General features: G+C 32.0%; 6 protein-coding genes, 1 non-coding gene and 2 pseudogenes across 7 annotated transcripts; 6 read left to right on the top strand and 3 right to left on the bottom strand.

The window, feature by feature from the left end:
• Nucleotides 1-1,796: 1,796 nt before the first annotated feature.
• LOC111214722 (defensin-like protein 163) lies at nt 1,797-3,774 on the top strand. The gene is made up of 2 exons (XM_022717749.2): nt 1,797-3,002; nt 3,370-3,774. The coding sequence occupies exons 1-2, from the start codon at nt 2,951-2,953 to the stop codon at nt 3,546-3,548; spliced, it is 231 nt and encodes a 76-aa protein (XP_022573470.1). The 5' UTR covers nt 1,797-2,950; the 3' UTR covers nt 3,549-3,774.
• A 781-nt stretch (nt 3,775-4,555) lies between these two features.
• LOC111214723 (defensin-like protein 163) lies at nt 4,556-5,542 on the top strand. The gene is made up of 2 exons (XM_022717750.2): nt 4,556-4,817; nt 5,165-5,542. Exons 1-2 carry the CDS (start codon nt 4,766-4,768, stop codon nt 5,347-5,349), a joined length of 237 nt encoding a protein of 78 aa, XP_022573471.1. The 5' UTR covers nt 4,556-4,765; the 3' UTR covers nt 5,350-5,542.
• Nucleotides 5,543-6,262: 720 nt separating this feature from the next.
• On the top strand, nt 6,263-9,085 carry LOC106407262 (annotated as a pseudogene).
• Nucleotides 9,086-9,287: 202 nt separating this feature from the next.
• LOC106416987 (profilin-4) lies at nt 9,288-10,353 on the top strand. Its single transcript, XM_013857856.3, has 3 exons — nt 9,288-9,460; nt 9,684-9,821; nt 9,935-10,353. The coding sequence occupies exons 1-3, from the start codon at nt 9,329-9,331 to the stop codon at nt 10,067-10,069; spliced, it is 405 nt and encodes a 134-aa protein (XP_013713310.1). The 5' UTR covers nt 9,288-9,328; the 3' UTR covers nt 10,070-10,353.
• Nucleotides 10,354-13,718: 3,365 nt separating this feature from the next.
• Nucleotides 13,719-17,773, top strand: LOC106416995 (F-box/kelch-repeat protein At5g39560). The gene has a single exon (XM_048764494.1). The coding sequence runs from the start codon at nt 16,110-16,112 to the stop codon at nt 17,316-17,318; it is 1,209 nt and encodes a 402-aa protein (XP_048620451.1). The 5' UTR covers nt 13,719-16,109; the 3' UTR covers nt 17,319-17,773.
• A 2,648-nt stretch (nt 17,774-20,421) lies between these two features.
• LOC106407282 (F-box/kelch-repeat protein At4g29370-like) lies at nt 20,422-24,097 on the top strand. The gene has a single exon (XM_022717753.2). The coding sequence runs from the start codon at nt 22,054-22,056 to the stop codon at nt 23,302-23,304; it is 1,251 nt and encodes a 416-aa protein (XP_022573474.2). The 5' UTR covers nt 20,422-22,053; the 3' UTR covers nt 23,305-24,097.
• Nucleotides 23,956-25,407, bottom strand: LOC106417001 (60S ribosomal protein L28-2). The gene is made up of 3 exons (XM_013857869.3): nt 25,169-25,407; nt 24,741-24,904; nt 23,956-24,258 (listed from the first exon to the last, which is right to left on the bottom strand). The coding sequence occupies exons 1-3, from the start codon at nt 25,314-25,316 to the stop codon at nt 24,139-24,141; spliced, it is 432 nt and encodes a 143-aa protein (XP_013713323.1). The 5' UTR covers nt 25,317-25,407; the 3' UTR covers nt 23,956-24,138.
• On the bottom strand, nt 24,348-24,402 carry LOC125607785 (annotated as a pseudogene).
• LOC125607781 lies at nt 24,446-24,543 on the bottom strand. Its single transcript, XR_007338851.1, has one exon. It is a non-coding gene; the product is annotated as a small nucleolar RNA R24 (small nucleolar RNA).
• Nucleotide 25,408: the final 1 nt, after the last annotated feature.

Consider the following 25,408-nt stretch of genomic DNA (forward strand, 5'->3'; position numbering starts at 1 on the left):
TCCGATGATACGCTCTCTATCTATCACCATTTTGTCCATAAAGTTATGGACAACTATGGGAAGCAGATGTACGAGTGGAAGAAGAAGTGGGAAGTAAACAATGTAGTTTTTAATTTATTAACAATTTTTAATTTATTAAACTATTTTTAAATTATTAAACTATTTTTTTTTTAAATTAAAAGGTCCCAAAGTCGATGAACGACACGGTCTGGAAGGAGTTGTGTGTGCATTGAGATAAGGAAGAGACGAAAGAAACTTCTTCCACCAACTCCAACAACCGCAGGAGCGACCGTAAAGGGAAGGGCATCTACAAGCATAACTTGGGTGCTCAATCTATTGCCACTCTGGCGGATCGCATGGTAAGTTCAACCGCTTTTTCTTCAATTATTTAAGTTTCAGAATTTTATTTTTTGTGCATTTTTTCAAATTTCTAATGTTTGTTTAATTTATTCTTTTTTCAAGGCGGAAGAAAATGAGGGCGACCCGGTTGATGATCTCGCCCAAATGAAAATGGCGTATACCAACAAGAAGACCGGCCAGATTGATGATGGTCTTGTGAGGGACGTGGTCGACCTGGTCCAAACTCAGGTGTATGACGAAGTGGCTCAGCTTCAAACCGATGATGACGATTCGACGGCTTCGACCAACTTGTCCCGGGTTCGAATCAACGAAATCGTTGAATCGGTAAGTTTTTTTTTTTTAAAGTTCAATTTAATTATTTCTTGATTTTTATTTTATCATCAATTTATATTATCTAAATTTGGTTATTTATATTTCAGTTGGTTCCAAAGAAAAAGGGACGTTTGGTCGGTTTGGGTCGTCGCTCCCGGTCGGCTGCTCCTTCTTCTGCACCACCGCCATATGTTGATTGAGAAGTTCTTACGGCTCAGCTGAAGGACAAGGATGATCGGATATCCGCGTTGGAGACTCAGATGGCAGCTCAACAGGCGGGCTATGAGACCCAGAAGAGGCTGAACGAGCAGATGATGGAGATGATGAAGAGGATGTACCCGAACGAGGTGTTCCTGAACATTCCAGACCTGTAGTTTTTTTTTTTTTTACCAAAAACTCGGAATGTTTTATTTAACTTCGAATATTATCTACTATGTTTTAATGTTTTATGTTTTATTCAATTTTAATTTTAATTTTAAATTTTCGAATTTAAATTTTAAAAATTTTAATTTTTTTAAAAAAATTAATTTTTAAAATTTTTTTAATTTTTTCGAAATTCCGAGGGAAAGCAGTTCCTCGGAAAATTCCGAGGAACTTATTTCCCTCAGAATTTTCCGAGGGAAGAAAGTTCCTCGGAATTTTCCGAGGGACTAAAATTCCTCGGAATTTTCCGAGTGAAGAAAGTTCCTCGGAATTTTCCGAGGGACAGAAGTTCCTCGGAATTTTCCGAGGGACAGAAGTTCCTCGGAATTTCCCGATAAACATTCCGAGGAATATTTCGTCGAAACTTCCGAGGATTGGACCATCGGAATTCCATCGAAATATTCCGAGGAAGGCGTCCCTCGGTATATTCTGAGGAACCTTCCGACGAACTTTGTGTCCTCGGAGTTTCCTCGGAATTTTGTTTCCTCGGAATTCCGAGGAAATATGAATTTCCGAGGAGATATTTCCGAAGACTTTTTTCGTCGGTATGTCTTTGGAATTGCGTTATTCCGACGATATTTCGACGATTTTTTCCCTCAGTATGCTGATGTTTTCTTGTAGTGTCAGTTTCATTAGCTAAATGACTAGTGGTTCATATAAATAGCATTGTTCATTTTATAAACTCTGCGACTAGTGGCAGTGGCAGAAAATAAAATTAGGACAGAAGCAAATTATTTGGTGTTCTAAATAAAAACAGTTGCAACGGACAATTAGAGACATGAAAACTGAGTTGTTTTGTTTGTACAGCATCTGTGGTGGCCATGATTGTGATTCTGAGACGATGCCGCTAATTTCGGCGTTTATAAAACGAAGCGCTAATAATGTTTGATTTTTTCCACCTAGTTTCATAAGCTAGACGATGTTTGGTCGATATATATTATAGTTTTATAGAGTATAGGTTATAATTTTAAAGATATGGATTTTTTTTTTTGAGAAAGAACTTGATATAGATATTATTTCCATTCCAGTTTCGAAGAACTTATTTTCCAAAAATTAGCCAATGTTTATCAGGAAAAAATCTAAAACCAAATTACTGCCAAAAGAAAAAAAAAACCTTTGGCAAGTTAAACCAATATCGTTTTGCTGAAAGATTTTGAGTTATTAATTCATGAAGTGAATCATGTTTTCTTATATGTAATTTCATAGGATCAAACTTAAGCGAAGAAGCATGCATAAATAACCTATGTTGGATGGTCTAGGCTCTAGAGCATCTTTAATTTTTTTTTGTTGTTGTTGTTGTTGTTAAACTTGGGACTCTCTAAACTTTGAGATCTGACTCCATATTTCACTCGGTCTTAAACTTTCAACCCACTGTTTTATATATACAACACGTTACATGTGTGTAGAAGAGCACATGACCGTACAACTTATGGAAGTACATAAGTAAAAAGTAAGAAATAGTGGACGGAAGTGAATGGATTTTTTTTTTCTTTATGATATATGATTATTCACATAAAGTAAAATATCTAAAGCATAACAAGGCTGGTAAAATATATGCTTTGGTTGTTTGTGGTTAGCAAAATACTTTCTGTTTCTGTAATTTTTCAAAAATTTCTTCAAATTTAATACTAGATTTTATAACTATGTATGGTTTTTACTGTATCAGTTATGTACATTAATTATTTTGTTTCTCTTCACATGATAGTTTTCATATATGTTTCCTAAAAGAGTTTCTCTGCTGTTTCTCTAATCAGTATAAAACGTTATTTCTCTATCCCAATTTAAATATCAAAACATTTCTGCAATCAAACAATCATTGTATTAACATAGTCATCTTCTTCTTTTTTCACAAGTCATGGCAAAACTAGTTTGTACGTATCTGTTCTTCTCCATGATTGTTATGTCTGGTAAGAATTCGCATGGCTTGAAATACAAACATCAAATATTAATTCTTGAAATCGATGCGTCAAATCGTTTAAGCAAAGTTTGTCTTACAAATAAAACCTGCTAAAAACGAAACAGGTGCTAAAAACGAAACAGTTGATTAGATTTACAAATATCAATTGACATCTACCAGACATATATTTAGAATTCTAGGTTTAGATATTTTCAACTAATCATTTGCTCAAATAAATATGCTAGTTCGTTTATATAATAATATATACTTAAGTTCTTTGTTTCAAAAAAAAAATACTTAAGTTCTTTATGTGTTGTTAAAAAACTATACTTGAAATTACATTTATAAGCTCTTTTAACATGTTTGTTTGTTTTTAGCCTTTTTGGCTTTGCCAATTGCAGATGGAGCGGATACAAGAATGTGTATTGTGGTCGAGAAGCTGAGCAAACCATGCACTTTTCAAGAATGCCAACCACTTTGTATTCAGAAATACAGAGGGACTGGCGTTTGTCTCGGAAATAACAACTCTAATTGCAAGTGCAAATATAATTGTTAAGCTTAATTATGTGTAATTTGATGTTAAACTAGACAGAAAATCTTTATTGTCACAGGAATAAAATCTTTTTTATATATATGTACAAACCGAGCGGTAAAACACAAAACGTGCATTTTACTAATTCGAATATGCAAATATACGTCCGATCTCAGTAATAATCAGGGCTAACAAAACGTGGGTTCAAGGAAAGCCTCATCGGCACAACCACTAATTCAGTAACTAAAAATCATAGAGACAGAAGAACATTTGATGAAAAGAGAACTTTAAATTACGCAGATTGGATGAAAAAATTATAACTCTCGGATAAAATACGTAGAAGAAGAGGGCAGAATTGATAGAGATAAAATAAAAAATTTATAAAGGTTTTAGTTTCTGTTGTCAACTTATAACCTTTACATCAAAACAAATTTGATAGAATATAAATGAAATTAGTTCATATGTACATTTTATACAAACGACGAAAGTGAAAGTAAGCTCACATAAATCATGGCACCTCATTAATTTTGTAGTTAAACTATCACGTGCCCAGATATGATAGGTTTGTGTTTCGTGGAAGTGGTGGTGATTGTGTGAGAGACGTTTGAGGAATATTGGTTTACATCAATATAAATCTGTTTATAGTTATCATCAGATCTTCTAATATATAAAATTTGATTTAAAACCCTGGTCAATTCAGTATAAATATGATTAGTATATTGTGGTATTATTTTCTTTTAGAAATGATATTTAAAACAGAATATGATTTCAGTGAAATGTTTTTTTTTTTTGCAAAATGCAAGTACACAAATAAAAAGTAAGAAATAGTGAAAGGAAGTGAATGGATTTTTCTTTCTTTATGAAATTCACATAAAGTAAAACAGCTAAAGCATAACAAGACTGGTAAATTTTAGGCTTTAGTTGTTTGTGGTTAATAAAATACTTTTCTGTTTTTAGTTTTTTATTTTTCAAAAACCATTTTGTTAGTCAATCAAGATTTTTGAAAAAAAAAATCCTTCAAAATTTAGTGCTAGATTTTACTGTATTGGTTATGTAAATAAGTTATTTTTATTTTTTTCATAATATAGTTTTCATATATATGTTTCCTAGAAAGAGTTTCTCTCTATGTATCTCTAATCAGTATAAAATGCTCTTTCTCTATCCCATTTTCAATATCAAAATTTTCTGCAATCAAATAATCATTGTATTAACATAACCCTCTTCTTCTTTTTTCATAAATCATGGCAAAATTAGTTTGTTTGTGTCTGTTCATCTCCATGCTTGTTCTCTCTGGTAAGATTTCGTACGGCTTGTATTTCATTGAACAAGGAACTATACAAGCATCATATATTAATTCTTGAAATTGATGCGTCTAAATCGTTCAAGCAAAGTTAATTTGTTTTACAAATAAACACTGCTATAAAATAAATTAATCAGTTGATTAGATTTTACAAAGATCACTTAACATCTATCAGACATATATTTATAATTGTAGGTTTAGATACCTTTCAACTAATCATATTTAAATAATATATGCTTGTTCGTTTATATTATAATATATGCTTAAGTTATTTATCTGTTGTTACAAAGTATACTTAAATTACATTTGTAAGCTCTTTTAACATGTTTGTTTGTTTTAGCATTTTTGGCTTTGCCAAGTGCAGATGGAGCGGAGATAAGAAGGTGTAGTGTGGTGTTGAACCTAAGCAAGCCATGCACTTTTCAAGAATGCCAACCACTTTGTATTCAGAAGTACAAGGGGACTGGCGTTTGTCTCGGAGATAACATTAAGAACTCTAAATGCAATTGTGAATATAATTGCTAAGCTTAATAATTATATATAATATGACACAAAATCTTTATTATCACATGAATAATAATCTTTTTTTTTTTAATATAAACCTTGCGGTAAAATACTAAACATGCATTTTGCTAACCAGATCCGTATATGCAAATCACGGTTGAATAAAATATGTCCAATCTCGGTGATAATCGGTGCTAACAAAACGTGGCACGAGCGGTATTTGTGTCATAATCAAACCAAAATAAATAATCTCGGATCACGGATCTTTGAGTCCGACCAAACTCAAGTAGATAATGCTAATCTTTCTCCAATTTTACCATCTTTGAAATTATATTCTCCTCCAAATTGTCTTTCCTTATTTATTTTTTTTCATTTGTGGCTCCTATTCTTATATCTGTTAAGCTACTTTAGTATCTAGTCATCAAGTTGATTAGTAAAAGGAAACTGGTTAGTTCTTGAACATGGAAGGTCTCTTGATGTAGCTAACACTCCTGTGTTTGTTTGCTGTATGTGATTTTGTGCTTAGAAACGTACTTGTGAAAGAGGTCTTTAGATGTTTGATTATGTAATGTCACGATTGAAAGGACAAGACTTTGATAGCTATTTCTGCTTTAGTGACATGTTTAATGCGTTAGATGGGTTCAAATAGTTGATCTCTATCTTTAGTTGATCATAAAAATTGCGTCTTTCTGTTGTGACAAAATCTTATATGTTTTAGCAGAGTCTCGATGGCGTGTCCTGATAGCATATGTTATTTGGTTGCAGATATTATTAATCTACAACCTTTAATAAATCACCAATTATGCTTTGTCTTGTTTTTTAAAGCTATAGCAAAAAAAAATGGTTGTATAAAGTCTTATTTTCTAAAGCCCCATATTTTTTGTCTTAGAAAATATATTAATGTAGCAATCAATTTTAAAGCTACATCACTTACAGCTAAATGAAAAAATCATAGAGCCTAAATTCTACAGTAAAGTTTCTATAGTTACCGTCCAACCAATCACCCCCTATAATAACTCACTGCCACCAATAACCAAAGCTTATGGTACTTCGTGCGTCCTTGCTACAACACTCTCTCAGCTTGGCTTAGCTTCTCCTATCCACATTACTTTGATCCCCGAACTTGTATTCAAGCATTTCCGTTCTTCTGGACACGGCTCCTTGGAGCTCACTTGTGTTCATGCTTTTGTATCTCTGGAGCAGAGAGTTTCTAAATGCTAACATTACTCATGGTGGTTATGAAACGAACCATGTGGTTGCCACGTCGCTTCTAGATATGTACGCGAAGTGTGGGTCTTTAAGCTGTGCAGAGAAGATCTTCTTGAGGATTAGCCGTCACTCTGTGATCTCGTACACATCTATGATCATGGCAAAGGCAAAGCACGGACTTGGAGAAGCCGCGCTTCAGCTTTTCGACGAGATGGTTGCGAAGAGAATGAGGCCTAACTATGTAACGTTACTCGCCGTGTTACACGCTTGTAGCCATTCGGGTTTAGTCGCTGAAGGACTAGGGTACGTGAACTCAATGGTTGAGAAGTACGGTGTGGTTCCTGATCCGAGGCATTACACTTGTGTTGTTGACATGCTTGGAAGATTTGGCCGTGTTGATGAGGCTTACGAATTGGCGAAAACTATAGAAGTTGGAGCAGAGCAAGGTGCGCTCTTGTGGGGAGCTCTTCTCTCAGCTGGTAGGTTGCATGGAAGAGTTGATATTGTTTGCCACGCTAGCAAACGGTTAATAGAATCGAATCAACAAGTGACGAGTGCGTATGTTGCATTATCCAATGCCTATGCTGTAGCTGGAGGGTGGGAAGATTCAGAGTCTCTTCGTTTAGAGATGAGACGTGGCGGAAATGTGAAAGAGCGAGCTTGTAGCTGGATTGAGATTAAGGATTCGGTTTATGCTTTTCACGCTGGGGATTTGTCGTGTGATGAGAGTGGTGAGATTGTGAGGTTTATGAAGGATCTGGAGAAGAGAATGAAGGAGAGAGGACACAGGGGAAGTAGTAGTATGATGACAAGTTCATCGGTTTTTGTTGATGTTGATGAAGAAGCTAAAGAGGAAATTGTGAGTTTGCATTGTGAGAGATTGGCTTTAGCCTTTGGATTGATACATTTGCCTGAAGGATCGACGATTAGGATTATGAACAACTTGAGGATGTGCAGAGATTGTCATGAGGCTTTCAAGCTGATCAGTGGGATTGTGGAGAGGGAAATTGTTGTTAGAGATGTGAATAGGTTTCATTGCTTTTAAGGATGGATCTTGTACTTGCCGTGATTTTTGGTGAATTTCTTTAACATTTCTTTAACTTTTTTGTTCTTTACCCACATGACCGTGCAGATTTTCTTCAATACTAAAATATTTTAGGTTATACAATAAAATATGTCAATAAATTAATTTAATTTGGTGTTATATATTATCTAATTTTATAATAATATTTGTGTGACGTATAATATTACTACTATAAAATTTCTAAATTTTGTATTTTTGTAACAAAATTTATTTTGAAAACATTATTATGTAAAAATATTAATTTACATAAATTTTGTTTTATTTCTAAATTTGAAATATATATATAAAAATTAAATTAAGTTGAACCTACATAATAGAGAATTTGGTATATAGTGACTGATTAAACCAATTTAGTATAGATGCTTAAATAATAAAAATAAACAGAATTGGCTTTTAATTCAAGTGAATACACATACGTTAATAACAATAGACTAAAGTCTTGTATATACGATATGAATAAAGATCAAATGTTTCATCTATGAAGGGAAGTGTAAATTAATTGTATTACATGCTAACATCAGCCTATACGGTCTAGTCAATCTTAAGGTATTGAAAGTGTTTCTTTTCGTGAGCATTATTGAAGAACCTGTTCTCTAGTATTATAATGTTAAGTTATAACTTTTTGAAACTTGGGAGTTACTCCACAGGCTTTCTACCTCCCGTGGGCAATCCTAGCACTCGATCTTCTTGGAATCATAGCTGGACATCTGTACTACTTCTTAACAGTCCTTCACCCTCTCGCCACCGGAAAGAACTACCTGAAAACCCCTAAATGGGTGTATCCTTGATTCAATTTTATGACTTGTTCCAAATTGTTTCTTTGAGTTTTGGTAGTTTTTTTTTTGTGATCCCTTGACTGTCTCAATAGTAATAAACTGGTAGCAAGGTGGCGAACAGGAGCTCTAGTGGCAGCTCGAGAAGCAAGTGGTGTAGGAGCTGCAGTAGGAGGAGGAGGAGGAGGAGGAGGAGGAGGAGGAGGAGACAGAGCTTATTCAAGTGCTCGTGCCCCACCAGAGAGCTTAAACATTGCATTCAGAGGTCGATCATATCGTCTCACCGACTGAAATATAAACCCTCTCGTGTTTCTTGGTTTTCAATCGGCTTAATCATCCCAAATCTTTGAAAAAAGCAATTCCACTAACAAATAGGAGGTAGCTTTGTGTGTTATGAGCGGTACACTTTTAAATATGAGCAATCCATTGAGAGGCTTTTGATTCAATGTTGTATTCAAATGCTGAGTGCCCTTATAAATGATCTCTACGAGAAACTTGGTCGTCAAGCAACATTTTAACCTAATTAAATTAAATTAAATTTCAGTGATTAATAATGGATATCGAGTGAACCAGATGAAATTTCATGACACAACAGACGAGTCTGGTCGGACAAGATATGACTTGTTATTAACTGACCAAAAATATAAAAATAAAAACATAATTGATTACGAGTAATCATTTATTCCCGCGAAAATTTCGTTGGTGATCGTTATTAATGATGAAGCTATAACAAAGGCGAGACGTAAGCAAAAAAAAGACTAATGAAATTATATTTTTGAAAAAGTAGGGCTGAGAATTAGTCTATGTTATCGAACGGTTGAGAATCATTCTTTGCCGCATAGTTTTCCGCTTCCCCTATTTATCTAGAGGACGACGTCCCAACGCTGCTCATAACATATAACGTAGAGAAAAGAAAAGAAGAAGATAGGAAAAGATGTCGTGGCAAACTTACGTTGATGAGCATTTGATGTGTGATGTTGGAGATGGTCAGGGTCATCACCTAACCGCTGCAGCAATCGTTGGTCATGACGGTAGCGTTTGGGCCCAGAGCGCCAACTTCCCTCAGGTATATATGAAGATTTTAATAATGCCATTGTGTATCGAGATTCCCTTTTAATGTACAGCATAGATTCATATTCTTGTAATTACATTCGAATTCGATCAATCTCTATCTTGTTCTTGTGTGTATAAGCGCATTCACTTCTTGTGTATTATTTTAGATAATGACATATATCTTCTTGGCACGATTGAAATAATCCTTACTCTGTTTATGATATTGTTGATGATAGTTCAAGGCACAAGAGTTCACTGGTATAATGAAGGATTTTGATGAACCGGGTCACTTAGCCCCCACAGGGTTATTTCTAGCAGGGGCCAAGTACATGGTGATCCAAGGTGAGCCTGGTGCTGTAATCCGTGGCAAGAAGGTAATGTAACTCTTCGATTTGCTTCATGATTGCACATGTTATCCCTATATATATGTTTATGTGCATTATCAATGAACATTGTATTTTTTGTTGTTGTTGGTTTGATTCGATAGGGAGCAGGAGGCATAACCATAAAGAAAACAGGACAATCATGTGTGTTTGGGATCTATGAAGAGCCCGTGACACCAGGACAGTGCAACATGGTCGTCGAGAGGCTGGGTGATTACCTCCTCGAACAAGATCTCTAAGCCACCACCTCATCAAACTAATATATAGGATCTGGTTTTTGGTTTCTGGATTCTCTCTAAGAAGCTGAAGCCTTAATCAATGTCTGATTCTTAAAAAATGGTTTTCTTGGTTTCATACATTTCATTTTGTTTTTTTTCTTGCTTAACATATTTAATTAATTTTCTATTGCTTTTTAACCAATTGCATTTTTCTTTCTACTGCATCCAAACTCGGTTGTCATATGTAGTTGGACATCGATCTAAAACATAAAAAATTATTACACTGCCAGTTTTGATATTGTATAAATTTTGACATGTTTCATGAGCTTTAACTCAAGAACACTCCCTATTACATCAATTGTTTACAAGAACAAAATATAACTAGTTTTACGTTTATAACTGAATTTGCAGCTTAGAAACCACATTATATGATTTAGAAGTAGCATACTAGACTTTTCTCCGTCCGGTCGAGAAAATCATTCTCTACACGGTTGCAATTAAACAAAGGCATTATTAAGATTTTTTTTAAATAAATTATTTAGGTTATAATAAGAAAGCAATAACACTTCTATAAAAGAGAGAAAAAAGATCTTACCAAGAGTTGCTGAATTGAATGTCCCGATACTATCTTTAGCATTCAAATTACATGTGAGAATTGTTTCATTTCGACTATCACTTAGAATAGTTAAATTGGTTTTCATCTCCCCAATTTTAACTTCTTCATCCTAATTTCCTCTGTTAACAAGAAAACAAAGTAAGTATTGCTATTTTCTAGAGCAGCAACAACGAACTCTATCGCCGTCTTGTGAGTTCCAAAATCGTTTTTGACAATAGTGACATCAGCATTACTATTGAGAACCTACCAGAAAAATAACTGAAATCATGCAAATAACATAATTTTCACATTGTTTTTTAATTATTATCATGTTATAAATATTTTACTAAACGTTATTCAATTTTAATTGCTTATAGACGATAGAAATAAAAAGAGAAATAAACAAAATAAAAATGTGACATAATTTACTAAGAAAATAGTAGGGACTAAATGGACAAAGGTGGAGCAAAAATGAAGCAAATTACAAGCACAGATAAAGAAAATTATAAGCTTAATAATACTAAAAACGAATAGCAAAATATCTAAAATGGTAAAGTAAAACAAAAAGTATGCTTTGTATTTGTAACCAAACTAAAAAGGTACTAGTGAGAAACCAAAAGGTAAAAAGTATCCTTTCAATATTTTGTGTGTGTTTTAGGTTTTACCCATATTTTAAAAAAAAAGTTTAACAGGGATATTAAAATATTAAACTGTAAGATGCATGCATGTATTCAAGAATTCTTAACCTAATATATATATGAGCTTTTTAAAAGATGATGTATGTTTTAAATTCAGTGTTATTTCATGTTTTTGTTTTTGTTTTTTCAACGGTCATAATAATAAATAGTTATGGTATATATATGATATTCAATGAATTTAGTTTCTTTTGCATTGTCTTTAATTAAGATATTGTTTTGCAAAATATTTTTTTTAACTTTATTGTAAAAGCATTTTAAACTAAATAATGTGTTAGTTATTGAATTGGTGTATTGAAACAAATATTTGAGAGGATGAGTGTCTTTTTTTTTTAGAAAATAGAGGATGAGTGTTTACATGAAATTTTTGATGGAACTGTTAACAGTTTAAATGAAGAATTTGTTTTATCAACTTTAATTGGAAAATATAAATAATTAAAAGTTATTGTGGAAAAATCATTTCTATTCCCATATGTCTATATTATGTTCTAACAGCTCATCTAGTTGTCGAAACTGATTTTATTCCATTTAACACAACATATATATATTTTTGACTTATATACTAAATCTTCAATATGTGTATTTAGAACTTTTGAAAACGATTAAAATGACTAAAATTGTTAAAAATATCATATTGAAGATTTTGTGATCAATGTCTAAAAAATTTTGTTATAAAAATATATATTATTATAAACACATATGAATAGAAAATTTGATTTAACAGATATTCAGATTAAAAATATACATATATATTAATATTATCTACAGGTGATCGTATGCGGTCATAGGGGCAAACTCAGTGTTGTATGTTATATGGTGAGCCAAACGAGACTCGGGATCATCTATACTTCACATGCCCTTACTCATTCACAGTTTTGCTGAAAGTGGGAGGAGGACTGCTCGCAGATCAAGCATCTCCTGATTGGACAGACACACTTAACTACTTGCCCCGGGGAGGCGGAAACCTGATGGATTAGATACTCTTACGTATGGTGTTCCAAACTACGGGTTACTACCTTTGGAGAGAGAGAAATACCAGGAGACATGAAGGACCTTGGATCCCTCCAGACTTCCCGACTCATTACCAAAGCAATGAAGAACAAAATATTCCTTAGGATACAAATTTCTACACAAGTAAGCAGGTTTCTTGCACAGATGGTTCGAAGTTACATAATTCTTTATTCTCTCGGGGGAGAGAGGGGGGGGAGGGTTGGGGTTTGTAGTTAATACGTTCCTACCTCAGGGTTCACGAGAACACAATTCATATTTGTAAATATGCTTTTTGTTGATCAATAAATTTTATATTTCAACCAAAAATACGTTCCTACCTCAGGGTTCACGAGAAGATAATTTATATTTGTAAATATGCTTTTTGTTGATCAATAAATTTTATATTTCAACCAAAAAATATTATTTAAATAAAATATATCAATATAATAATCCAAAATTATTTTATTTCAAAAAATTTAAAATATATATCATACTTTATATGATAAAATTTACATATTTATATAATTTTAATTTGATCAAATCACTAAAATATATTTTATATTTTATAAATATTTTATTTTTAATAAAATATTTTTATAGTAATATGTTATAAATACTCGCTCCGATTTATTTTAATTATCGTTTTAGAGTTGGACCCATAGATTAAGAAAATATTTAATTTTACATATTTCGAGAATAAAAACATTAACCAGTAAAAAATAAATTGTAATATAAAGTCAAGAAATTTTGTATTGAAACAAAAATTTTGCTCTAGAACAACATTTAATTTGAAACAGAGGAAGAATCTCACAGAGTTGTTATTTAGTTAATTTAAGGAAATGAGAACTTTACAATTAAAGGGTGGTTAGAAATAATGGAATATTTTTAATTTGTGCATGGCATTGAGCATATCCGCATTCACCTTGTAAACAATGATGGGCATACATTTCCGGTTTGACCGGTTCATTCTTGTTTTCTATAGTGGAGATAGTTGCACGTAATGACACATCACATCCATATTATTAAAAGCTTGTTGCGAAAAGGGGTTTCGTTCTAACTTAAAATTTTTGTTATAAAAAATACAAATTATTATAAACACATATGAATAGAAAATTCTATTTAACCGATATTCAGATTAAAAATTCACATATATATTAATATTATTTAAATAAAATATATCAATATAATAATCCACAATTATTTTATTTCAAATTTTTTAAAATATATATCTTACTTGAATTGATAAAAGTCTAATGTTATAAATATTTATTTTTTAATAAAATATTTTTTTAGTAATATGTTATAAAATACTCTCTCTATTTTATTTTAATTGTCGTTTTAGAGTTGACCCCACAGATTAAAAAATATATTTAATTTTATATATTTTTAGAATAAAAACATTATTATCAATGCACTTAACCATATTTTAATCAATAAAAAATAAATTGGAATATAAAGTGAATAAATTTTGCATTAAAATTATAAAATAATACTTATTTTGAAACAAAAATTTTACTCTAGAATAACATTTAAATTGAAACGGTGGAAGAATCTTACATGGTTGTTATTTAGTTAATTTAAGGACATGAGAACTTTACAATTAAAGGATGATGGGCATATATATATATATTTTCTTGTAACTTATGTTGGGCATACAATTAATATCCTCTGTCTTCACTATGATTTTAGGAATTTAAAATCTACAGTATTTGTTACATATGTCAACTCGATCTAGATTAATTATTTTTTACAACAGCAAATTATGGAACCAAGATTCTTTGGAAAATAGTCGAGCGTTTTCAAAAGTACTAGTTTTATGAATTTTCCTTAGTTGATCCTTATGCTCTTTATTTCGCTTAATAATTGAGATTGATGTTACATATTAAGAGTTTTCCATTATCACACTTAATATTATCAATCAAATTAGTCATGTTCACACATAATTTATTTAAATATATATGTATATATTTCTTAATTATTTTTAACAAAAGAATATATATTTAAGTATATAAAATCTGATTTAATATATTTTGGATATGGATCTGAAAATAATCAATATCTTTAAGTATGTAAAATCTGATTCTGATCTATTTGGGAGGTGTTATTGGTTTATACATTTTGACTGATTTAGAAATTCATAGAGTATTTATAAATCCAAGTAAAATATGCAAATCCGGAGATTTTCCCTCGGATTTGAGTCTTTGTATTTTTAACTAAAAAATCCAAACAAATCCATTCAAATCTATTATAAAATCAAATATATTAGTAAATCCGTACGATTGAATAACACTTGATTTGATATAGAATTTATGAATCATTAAACCAATAACACCTGATTTTAATACAGATTTGAAAATCACAAAACCAATAACACTAGATTTAGTTCGGATTTTCAAATCCATTTTACTTGGATATCCGAAATATTTTGGTTTGGGTCGAATTCAGTTCTGATTTTTTAGATACTAAAACTTTGATTTTTTTTGGATTTTTAATAGTTTTGATTTGGGTTCATTACTATGTTTTCAGACAAGATTTGGTTTGGTTCTTCGGTTTTGAGTTTTTTGTCCCGCCTAGTTGTAATGACCGGATTTTAATATTATTGAACTTCTTGTTATGAGTATAGTGTTATTATATGTCAAAAATAAATTTTGTTTGAATGAGAAATGAAAATTTAATAAAAGTTATTTGTAAAATATTCATATTAAAAATATGTGATGAAAATTTTCTTCTGTATAAAAGAGAGAGAATAGATCAAAGTTTAGTAGTGGAAAAATATATTTGGACCAAACCTAAATTTCATGTTTTGAAATCTAGTAAATGGGTCAAGAGATTAATAAATAAATTAGACTTATTAGGCCTACTTTTATTTTTATTTTATCTTAAAATTTGTGGCTAATAAAGTTGAACCAAAATAAAATAAAATAAAATATCTTTGCTAGTTAAATTGGTCAACGTGAATTAATGGAGATAGTGCATGAAAATTTGATTTGATTTGATTTGTAACTTACATCTAAATGCACATCCATATAATTATGATGAGAATATTTCGCAATCTGCATTTTTATTGCCTACATTGAAGATGACGTTAGGACGGTGGCTATATAAAGCTAGAATCATCTCATTACAAGACCACTCATCCAATGCAAACAAAAACAACATTCTCTTACATTTTTTTCTTTTGTGTTTGACATTATAACATAGTTTTATGTTCCACTTTTCTTGATTCTGCTATAAGTCTTTTCCATTACGGATACGGTACATATGTTATTATATATATTTTTTTATTTGTAGCTTTTGTTTTAGGTATCAAAATTGCTCATCTACACGCTTTTTTTATATAATTTCCTTAGTATATATTATTTTCGTGGTCAACTGTATACACATTCAAAACCAAATCTAGAATCTGTATAGGTTTTTTTAATATTTGTATTGTACGTACTGAGATTTTCTATGGGTTAATTTGTTGAATAACTATATTGAAAGAAAATATTAGTTTTGTAGTAAGAGAGTAGAGAGAGATAGGAAGAAAAAGAAGGAGAGAGGGAAGAAAATGGTTAGTTAGTGAAATATAATTTTTTTGTTGGTTATTGGTTCAAATTTCCCATTTTCTAAGTTGTTTTGATATATTTTTTTGGATAAATCTTCATTTTCCAATAATTTTTTTAATGTATAAATAATTAATCTATTAAGTCTTTGTGCGTTACGTAAACGTGTTTATTTAACCATATATTTATCATATTTCTTTCCACAGACTCAACCGCAACTTTGGCCGGCGATCATCATGACTTCGGAAGAAGTTGAACCAACCCAAATAAACAAGACGGTTCCTGAGTCACCGTCGTCGTTTCCATCGCTACCAGACGAAATCATAGAGAACATTCTTGCCCGTGTCTCGAGATGGAAGTACCCATCGCTCTCTCTCGTCTCAAAGGGATTCCACTCTCTCTTATCATCTAGGGAGATCTACAAGACGCGATCTCAAATAGGAGCCAATGAAACATGCGTCTATGTCTGGTTAAAGTTGCCCGGTCATCCTTGTGCGAGCTGGTTTAGCCTTCGGACGAAACCTAATAATCAAAATCAAACCAAGCAGAGAAGGAAGATGAGGTTTAAGCGCGACCCGAGTGGATTTTCTGTTGTTCCTATAGCTTCCTCTCCTACCGATTCTTTTCCCGAACTATATTACACCAAAACGGTTGGTCCGGAAATCTACATAATCGGTGGACCCTACGTTAACAAACCGTCTTCCTCAGTTCGGATCTTCGACTGTCGGAGTCACACTTGGCGTGATGGCCCTAAGATGACCGTGGCTAGAAAGCATGCCAATACAGTTGTACTCGATGAGAAAATTTATGTGATGGGAGGTTGCGATATTGACGCGTACTATGCCAACTGGATTGAGGTATTTGACGTTAAAACTCAGTCATGGGCAGCCTTTCCTGGGCCGGGCGTTGATGAGTTATGCAACCACTTTCGCAAAAGACGTTGCTATAATGTTAATGTGTTCGAAGGGAGAATTTACTTACTGGCAGGTGATATGGAATACACTTACGAGCCGAAAGATGGTACATGGAAACTTGTCAAAGAGATATCGAGTTTCCTATCCGATGATTCCGTGTACGCTTGGAGTGAGATTGGGAAGGTAATATGTTGTCGCACTCGCTCCGGTTATTTAATGTGGTCTGCCTCTGAGAATGAGGGTAGAGTATGGAGAGAGATTAAGGGTTTGAAAAAATTGCGTAGGCACCCTACAAGAGGTTTAAATCTTGGGTATGTGTTTGCACTGTTGGACTGTGGTGGCAAACTTTTAGTTATGTGGGATCCTTATCGCATTTCTGGTATCAGAAGCAAGAAAATTTGGTATGCCAAGATTTCTTTAGAATCAAGATGCAATGGACGCGAGGTGTGGGGAAAAGTTGAGTGTGTCGATGTGCTTACGTTTCCTGTCGAATCATATGAAGGGTTGGATTGTTTAACTGCTTCTGTTTGATGTCTCTTACAATGCTGTATGAGTTGTTTCTTGGTTCTTTTACTTTTAAAATGCTGTTTTGTTCTTTTTTTTTAATAAAGGTTTTGTTCTTTGAGAGTTGAGAAGCCGGGTTTTTTTCTTTAATGTTAAACATTTATGCTTTAATCATATAGTATGTGCAATCGCATTATTTTACTCTTATGCCACAATTTTTTCTTTATAAGGATTGTGAATATCATTAATCAAAATGAGTGAGTTTGTAGTAGTACAAAGGTTAAAAACGAGAAGCAATCAAAAATACCAAAATTATCTCATTTTAAACTTTTTGACAACATCAAAAATACTTTTCCATATTACAACGAGCTTTAACTATGTTCATTGCCTACATGACAGAAATTTTCTAGATAAAAACAAATTTTTCTTTGATTAAATCTGTTCAAAAAGAAGCCACTTCATTAAAATTTGCTCTATAAAATTTGAATTCAAGTTTAAATGGTACATGGAAACTTGTAAGAGAGAATTCAAGTTTCGTATCGGGTCCCGTACAGGTTTGGGGTCAGATGGGGGATATAATATACGGTTGCACTTAATTCGGGCATTTAATGTGGTCTCGCTTTGAGAATGAGGGTATAGAGGTTTAAAAACTGAGAGACGGTTTGATCTGGTTGAATGTGGTGGCCAACTTTTAGCTATGTGGGATCCGTATCCCAGTGTTCGCAGTTCTAGTATCAAACGAAATATCAAAATTTGGTATGCCAAGATTTCTTTAGAATCAAGATGCAATGGATGTGAGGTGTGGGGCAAGGTTGAGTGTGTTGATGTGCTTACCTTTCCTGTTGAATCATATCATTGGTTTAATTGTGTAACTGCTTCTGCTTGATGTCGCTTAGAAATGGTATGAGTTGCTTCTTTTGCTTTGAACATGCTGTTTTGCTCTTTGAGACAATTTTTTTTTTTTGAAAATCTTTGAGACAATCTTCATCCCTCTGTTCTATCATAAGCTCAATTATATGATAATCTCTCGAAATTCAAATGTCTCCTTATACATATGTGTACGCAGGTGTACGTGACTGTTAAGAATATATATAGATAATAAAACTGAACATGTATTTCGAGTGATATTATTAACGCTTAAAATTGATGTTTGGTTAGCTTTATTTAGTTCAAGTTCAGTCCCGATTAAAAACCCCAATTAGATGATTTAGAAGTAGCACACTAGAGCTTTCAAAAAGTTACATTTATGATCTTCAAAAGAAGTTGTATGCGTAAATGCAAGAACAAACCCGCAAAAGTACATAGTAAACCAGAAAATACCTCTACAAAGATATGTGTTATTACTAGTATTTTTTAAAACCGAACTTACAAGTCTCTCTTTAAACATAACTCAAACAAGATCAAGACCCTTCTTGACTTTCTCCCCTAGCCTCACACGTTCTAAGATCGAATACAATATCTCTAGAACATCTACCCCTTAGCCCTTAGTGTTATTCACTCACTTACAAGCTTAGTGAACTCCACTCTTAGTGTTATTGGTTTATATATTTTGATTGATTTAGAAATCCATATAATATTTATAAATTCAAGTAAAATATGCAAATCCGGAGGTTTTCTCTCGGATTTGAGTCTTTGTATTTTTAACTAAAAAATCTAAACAAATCTATTCAAATCCGTTATAAAATCATATATATTAGTAAATCCGTACGATTGAATAGCACTTGATTTGATATAGAATTTATTAAAAATCATTAAACCAATAACACATGATTTTAATACATATTTGAAAATCACAGAACCAATAACACTAGATTTAGTTCAGATTTTCAAATCCATTAAAATACAACAACCAATAACCCCTACTTATGCTAAGAATACAATTCTCTCGACAACCCTAATCCACAGATTGATTATGACTATATATACAATACAACCAAGTCGGCTATCCACGCCTATCTACCCAATATTCACTATCTACCCAAATAATGCAAGGTCCCTAAAACCTCTCCAAAGTATTTTAGTCTCATTGTGAGATATCCCTTCTCCAAGGTAAATCTCTTCAAGTTGGCTCCCCAAGATGTCTTCGTATTAACTTTGCCTTGGTCCACAATTCATTTTTCAAGTCGCAATCTTCATCTTGACTTGTTCATCCGCACGTACACTTTTCTGTTGGAGACTCTTCTTCATTTAGCTGTTGTACTTGAGTCTGTATTAGAACGTCCATCTGATTTTTGCATCTACAGTATGCAATTGAGTAAGAGGTCCATACGGAGTACTGAATTAAGAATCTGAAAATAATAAAAATACTTCTAACATTCACGTAGCATTAAAACACATTAAGAAAAGATTTCAGCACACATATTAATATTTGATTATGATACATGTAACTGATCTTCACTGAGTTTTGTTTATATTTCACTGGCTTAGCACTGTTTGTATTCCTCTAAAACTATGTAAAATTTAATTTTACCTCTAAAAGTAAATATTGTGTACAAAATATGATTGAATTTAATTTATTATCATTTTATCAAAGCATTTGAAATTTTCCTTTTCTTATAGTAGAGATATGGTAGCTATGAAAATTATAGATTACATTCATGTAAATAGTAACATAATGAAATGTTAAAATATATGTTGTTATAATTTGAAATTAGTTATCATTTTAAAATATTATTTTAAAAGAAAAATCATGTGGTTTAAAAACGCGAGTCAAAATCTAGTATGCTTTAATGATATAGTATGTTGTACAAATTTTACTTTTATATTTTATAAGTTTTATGATTTATATTTCTTAAAGTTAATTTCTTAGAGCTATCTACTTTTTTTTTTGAAACAACCTTAGAGCTATCTACTATATTCAACACCCAATATGTAATCTATTACTCTCTCTGTTTGAGTTTATTGTTGTTATAAAATAAAAAATTTGTTTCAAAATAAATGTTTTTTAATAATTTTAATTTAAAATTTATTAATAATATTTCTAAAAACACATTGAGTGATTGAATTATTTTATCTTAAAATTTAATGATAAATAATTGATTAATATTTTAATAAATATAAAAAATATTGTTGTATAATTACTATTTTGTTTATTAGTTTATTTACTTATATGTTTTTCTTCTATTATAATATGCATTATTATTTTTTATCGTAGAAATTTTTATTGTTCGCTTATGGCAACCATAATTTCAAAAATTATTATGCTGATCTAAATATTTTAACAATATCTTAATTTTTTAATAAACAATGAACTATTATTATACATTAACATATATTCAGTTTTATCTATTTCATAATCATAATCAATCTTACTTTTATCTATTTTATAATTATAATCAATCATGTTAAAATTATTATTGTGAATTAAATATGATTGAATTATATTAAATTAATAATTTATTAATTTTATTCTCATAAATATAAAATATTTATGTTAATTTTTTTTTTGACGTTGTTAAAAAATTTAAGATGATGACATAATGGCTTAACATTAGCAGAATATATAATACATATATAAAAATTAATATATCTTAGACTTTTGTATATATACAATAATATATTGTGTAAAATGAATAAACGTAAGAAAATATTGCTAAAAGGAAATATAGTTTTGAAGGGCAGTAAAAATTTAACATAAATTAAATACAAAATACTTTTCAAATATGTTTTTTTATGCAAATATTTTTTTGTTTAATAACTAAATGCAAATACAATAAGATAAATATATAATAAGATACAACAAATACATGTGAGAGTTTTAAACAATTTTTTATTTTACATTATGTAAACTATAAATAACTGTATTTTAAATTGTTGTATAAACATTTAAATATATGATTAAAATTAAAAACATACCACTAATAATTTAAAATAAATATATATATATATATATATGCATATAAAGCTGAAAATAACACCTGCGCGGTTGCGCGAGTTAAAATCTAGTAAGTGTTTAAGTAAATTGATATTACGCAGTGTATGTCTATGTGTTTAGAGTGTATGAATATTATGGAAAAGTTGAAAATGTATTTCGAGTGATTAAAATTTTGTGTAAATATATGATCCTATTAAAACTATAAATTAATAAAAAAAATAATGTATATGTATATATATTTTATATATGTACAAACAAACTATTATATTGTTTGTTTAATCTTTACAATGGAGTTATCTTTAATATTTCTTAATATTTAATATATTTTGATGAGATTTAGTAAAAAAAATATCTAAAATCACATTTAATATCTATGAAACATATTTTGTATATGCCAAACAATATAATAAAAACAATCTGAATGACAAACTTCAAAAATTTAATTAAAACAATACACAAACTTAAATATTTTATTATTTAGAAAAATAAATATTTAAGATGGAAAATTTTAAAAATGAAATTTTGTAAATTAATTACAGCATATATTAATAAACTCTCATATTTCCAACATTATTAATTTATAAAAAATTTACTGTATGTATCTATGCGTACATTTCTGTATAAACAAAATGTACAAAACTTTAGAAACTTTTTATAATCCTCCTTAGTATATATTATTTAATTGGTCAACTATATACATATATATACAAATCTAGAATCTATTGTAACTTCCATATCTGCATAATATCCCATTCAAAATGGGAAACTATTGATATGTTACTCTAAATACGGAATTAGTTTGCTAATAATGTTGACCAAATCATTTTTATATACGTTTTAACCCATTTTCATGAATATTCTCTCCTCCACTACTTTCTTCCACCAACAATGATCCCCAAAGAAGAAGTTGAGCCGCCGCAGAAAAAGGCCAAGCTTCCACCACCACCACCGCCGCCGCAGCCGCTTAACCATCAACCATGTCTCTCCTTTTCTTCACTTCCAAACGATATCACTTTGAATTTCTTCGCACGTATCCCAAAATCTTATTACCCTAAAATCTCCCTGGTCTCCAAGACCTTTCGTTCTCTCCTCTATTCCTCAGAGCTCTATGCCGCACGTTCTCAAATGGGAACCACCGTGACCTGCCTCTACATCTGTCTAGAGTACTCCACCGAGCACTTCACCGATCCATCTCCACGATGGTTCAGTCTCTATGTGAAACCTAAACGAAACCTAACCGATGGTAGGACTAGAGAGAAATCAAGTGGAAACCTCTTGGTTCCTGTTCCCAAACATTGTCCTCCTCCTCCTCCTCCACATGCGTCTTCGACCATATTGACTGGCTCGCAAATCTACGTATTCGGTGGACCATTGGACGATAACGTAAGGCGCTACTCCTCAGCTGTTCGGGTTTATGAGTGTAGGAATAAAACGTGGCGAAATCTTCCTAACATGAATATGGAGAGGTTCTATGCGTCTGCATGTGTCCACGACGACAAGATCTATGTAATGGGAGGATGTATAGCTCGGTCTGAGCACCAAAGCTGGTTTGAGATGTTCGACATCAAGACACAGACCTGGAAAACCTTACCGCCGAATCCCGACCTTCATGTACGGTTGGGATGCAAGAAGGTTCGCAAAATCGGTATGGTGCATGAAAAGATTTACGTGAAGACTGAGAGTGAGCTCCGTGATTGGGTCTATGATGTGAAGGAAAAGAAATGGAGTGTTGCGGATGTGGGGTTGAGTGTACATTGGTCGAGTTCTTGGTGCGTGATAGACAATGTGATGTTTTCTTACTCTCGCTTTAGGTATGTGTGGTATGATTTAAAGAGTGGCACGTGGAAAGATGTGAGAGGTTTGGAAGTGCTGAAGAAGTATCGTAGTTTTAGTAGTCATGTTAATCCGAATGGTAGAGTTGGTAGTGTGGTTGAATTAGTGAACTATGGTGGGAAACTCGTGATTATTTGGGATAGGTTTGAGCGGCGTGGTCGTAGTCAGAACAAGAACATCTGGTGTGCGGTGGTTGCGTTGGAAAGAGTCCATGAAGGTTTTTGGGGGAAGATTGAGTGGTTCGATGTTGTGCATACTGTCCCCAAGTCATATGAGTTCTTGCGCTGCCTACCCGTTTTGGTTTGATGAGTCGTACTTAGTCAAGCTGGTAGAGTCATCCTTTTGATTTTAAGAACTTTGTGCTTTGTTTTGTGTTTAGACATTGACTTTTCTAGACATTGTTTCAATTTTCATTTTGAGAATAGATGTATTTTGTGTTTGTGGACCACACCTATGCATTTTGTTAGCTTGATTGTCATTACAATGTAAACTAAGGAGATACAAACTCACTTGAGGCAAAGTCTCTATGTTTTGCCCTTTCAATGTCCTCATCTAAATAACATTTGTTCACCTTGAAGTAAAGAAATATTCTCAGAAACTTAACCTATTTGTTAATGTTGTTCATTACTCGTTAATTAGAGGAATGGTCCGTCCTTAAGAGTTTCGTTGTTCTATTTTATTTTCTCTTCTCTTTCTCTGTTTGTATTCTTACGAATGATTGATTACTATAATTTCTTTGAGTAGCTGGTATGCAGCTACTAAAGTTTACTTTCTAAGTTCAATCACAAGCAAGTAAAAAAGAAACCATGATGGACTTTCGTGTAGTCTTGTTATAGTGTTTATTGTTACTCTTAACGGTCTTACCATTTCACTGTAACATCAAATGCTTAATTAAGGTTTGTGTTTTTCTTAAGCTTCTTTTGTATAGATTTTTCTAATGTAGAGACTCTGTTCACATGACAAAGGGAGGGAGGTGGTTCTTTTGTATAGATTTTTTCCAATGACACAAAAGGAGGGAGGTGGTTCAAACAAAACTCTCAGCTGTTCAGGAGAAATCATCAACCTACATGCATTGTCTGAAACTCTCAAAAACAAGCTTTTTGAAGAAGTAAAATATTCATTCATTCGGTGGCGGATTCTTCAGGCCTGTCTGTTTCTTCTCTTAGGACCAGACTTGGCGACTCTAAGACCTTTGCTGATGACGCTGAGCCTAGCAAGTGCTGCATTCTTCAGATCAGGCCTGTAGTAGTTGTCCACAACCTGATAAGATTTAGAGAATAAATCGATTAATACTGATAGACAGAAAAAAACAGATATGATATGGTTGCCCAGGAAGATAATAATACATCTCAGAAGCCAAGCGTAACAAATGTATTTCATAGAAGAAAGACCTCACAAAGAAGTCATTTGCAAAAACAATATAAACTTATAACTTCAAAAAAATTTATTAGCTCAGAAGCCAAGCGTAACAAATATATTTCATGGAAAAGATACCCCACAAAGGAGTTGTCTCTTCTTACGTGTTAGCTTTCTCATCACAGCTCATTAAAACCAAAACTATAATGAAACTTAAAAGTATCAATTCATGAGAACATGTAAGTTAACCACAAGTTTTCAAATCAACCAAAACAATGTGTATAATAAGCTAAAATAGAGCAGAGCCAATTCAAAAAGCTAAGCAACCAAAAAAACTAATAATGCCAAACAATGATGATATTGATTATAAGAATAGAGTTTAGTACCTGGTTGGCAACAGCTTTGGCCATCCTGGGGAACTCCTTCTTGAGGACAGACTTGTTAACAGAGAGCTTAGGCTTGTTTTGCTTCTTGGTCTTGGTGGTTCCCAGTACCACACCTTGCTCCTTGTCAGCTACTTGAATGGTCACTGTCTTTTTGTTTGCCAAACCTTAACTCACAACAACAACAACAAAAATCCAAACTTTAATAATTTTTGAGATGCTATCACAATTCAACATCAAGAGACCAACAAGATTAAAGTCAAAAAGATCTAAACTTTATAGTTTATTCAAACTAAAGTAGACATTTTAATTTTAAATCACATCTTGAGATGTCAATAAAAAAAATGAACAGAGTTCAGTTTCAACCTATCTCACATGTTCATTCAGACATATCTAGAGAATAATACAACAGTTGTAAAATCATTCATTACCAGAGTGTTTGTAGGAGTTGAGGTTGCAGAGGTTGTTGCTCTCTTTGCTGAACTGAACCTTGGCATTGCCTCTACCGAACTGTTTGACCAAGAAACAGTTGTTTCTCTTCACTATCTCCCACACCAACTGTCCTGGTACTGTTGTCATTTCGATAATCTCCTAATGGGATGTCAAGCTCACGAACTAGACAATGGCTCGGAATATAAGAATGAACAAGACTAGTGCCGGCGTTAGGTTAA

This window comes from Brassica napus, chromosome A3 (genome assembly GCF_020379485.1).
Source record: "Brassica napus cultivar Da-Ae chromosome A3, Da-Ae, whole genome shotgun sequence".
Taxonomy (NCBI): Eukaryota; Viridiplantae; Streptophyta; class Magnoliopsida; order Brassicales; family Brassicaceae; genus Brassica; species Brassica napus.

Excerpts from the sequence above, each read along its gene's own strand:
- LOC111214722 (XM_022717749.2), top strand. The coding sequence starts at position 2,951 with ATGGCAAAACTAGTTTGTACGTATCTGTTCTTCTCCATGATTGTTATG. Across the intron at positions 3,003-3,369 it reads CTCCATGATTGTTATGTCTG|CCTTTTTGGCTTTGCCAATT; the intron begins GTAAGAATTCGC and ends GTTTGTTTTTAG.
- LOC111214723 (XM_022717750.2), top strand. The coding sequence starts at position 4,766 with ATGGCAAAATTAGTTTGTTTGTGTCTGTTCATCTCCATGCTTGTTCTC. Across the intron at positions 4,818-5,164 it reads CTCCATGCTTGTTCTCTCTG|CATTTTTGGCTTTGCCAAGT; the intron begins GTAAGATTTCGT and ends TGTTTGTTTTAG.
- LOC106416987 (XM_013857856.3), top strand. The coding sequence starts at position 9,329 with ATGTCGTGGCAAACTTACGTTGATGAGCATTTGATGTGTGATGTTGGA. Across the intron at positions 9,461-9,683 it reads AGAGCGCCAACTTCCCTCAG|TTCAAGGCACAAGAGTTCAC; the intron begins GTATATATGAAG and ends TGTTGATGATAG. Across the intron at positions 9,822-9,934 it reads CTGTAATCCGTGGCAAGAAG|GGAGCAGGAGGCATAACCAT; the intron begins GTAATGTAACTC and ends TTGATTCGATAG.
- LOC106416995 (XM_048764494.1), top strand. The coding sequence starts at position 16,110 with ATGACTTCGGAAGAAGTTGAACCAACCCAAATAAACAAGACGGTTCCT.
- LOC106407282 (XM_022717753.2), top strand. The coding sequence starts at position 22,054 with ATGATCCCCAAAGAAGAAGTTGAGCCGCCGCAGAAAAAGGCCAAGCTT.
- LOC106417001 (XM_013857869.3), bottom strand. The coding sequence starts at position 25,316 with ATGACAACAGTACCAGGACAGTTGGTGTGGGAGATAGTGAAGAGAAAC. Across the intron at positions 24,905-25,168 it reads CAACTCCTACAAACACTCTG|GTTTGGCAAACAAAAAGACA; the intron begins GTAATGAATGAT and ends TTGTGAGTTAAG. Across the intron at positions 24,259-24,740 it reads CCAAAGCTGTTGCCAACCAG|GTTGTGGACAACTACTACAG; the intron begins GTACTAAACTCT and ends AAATCTTATCAG.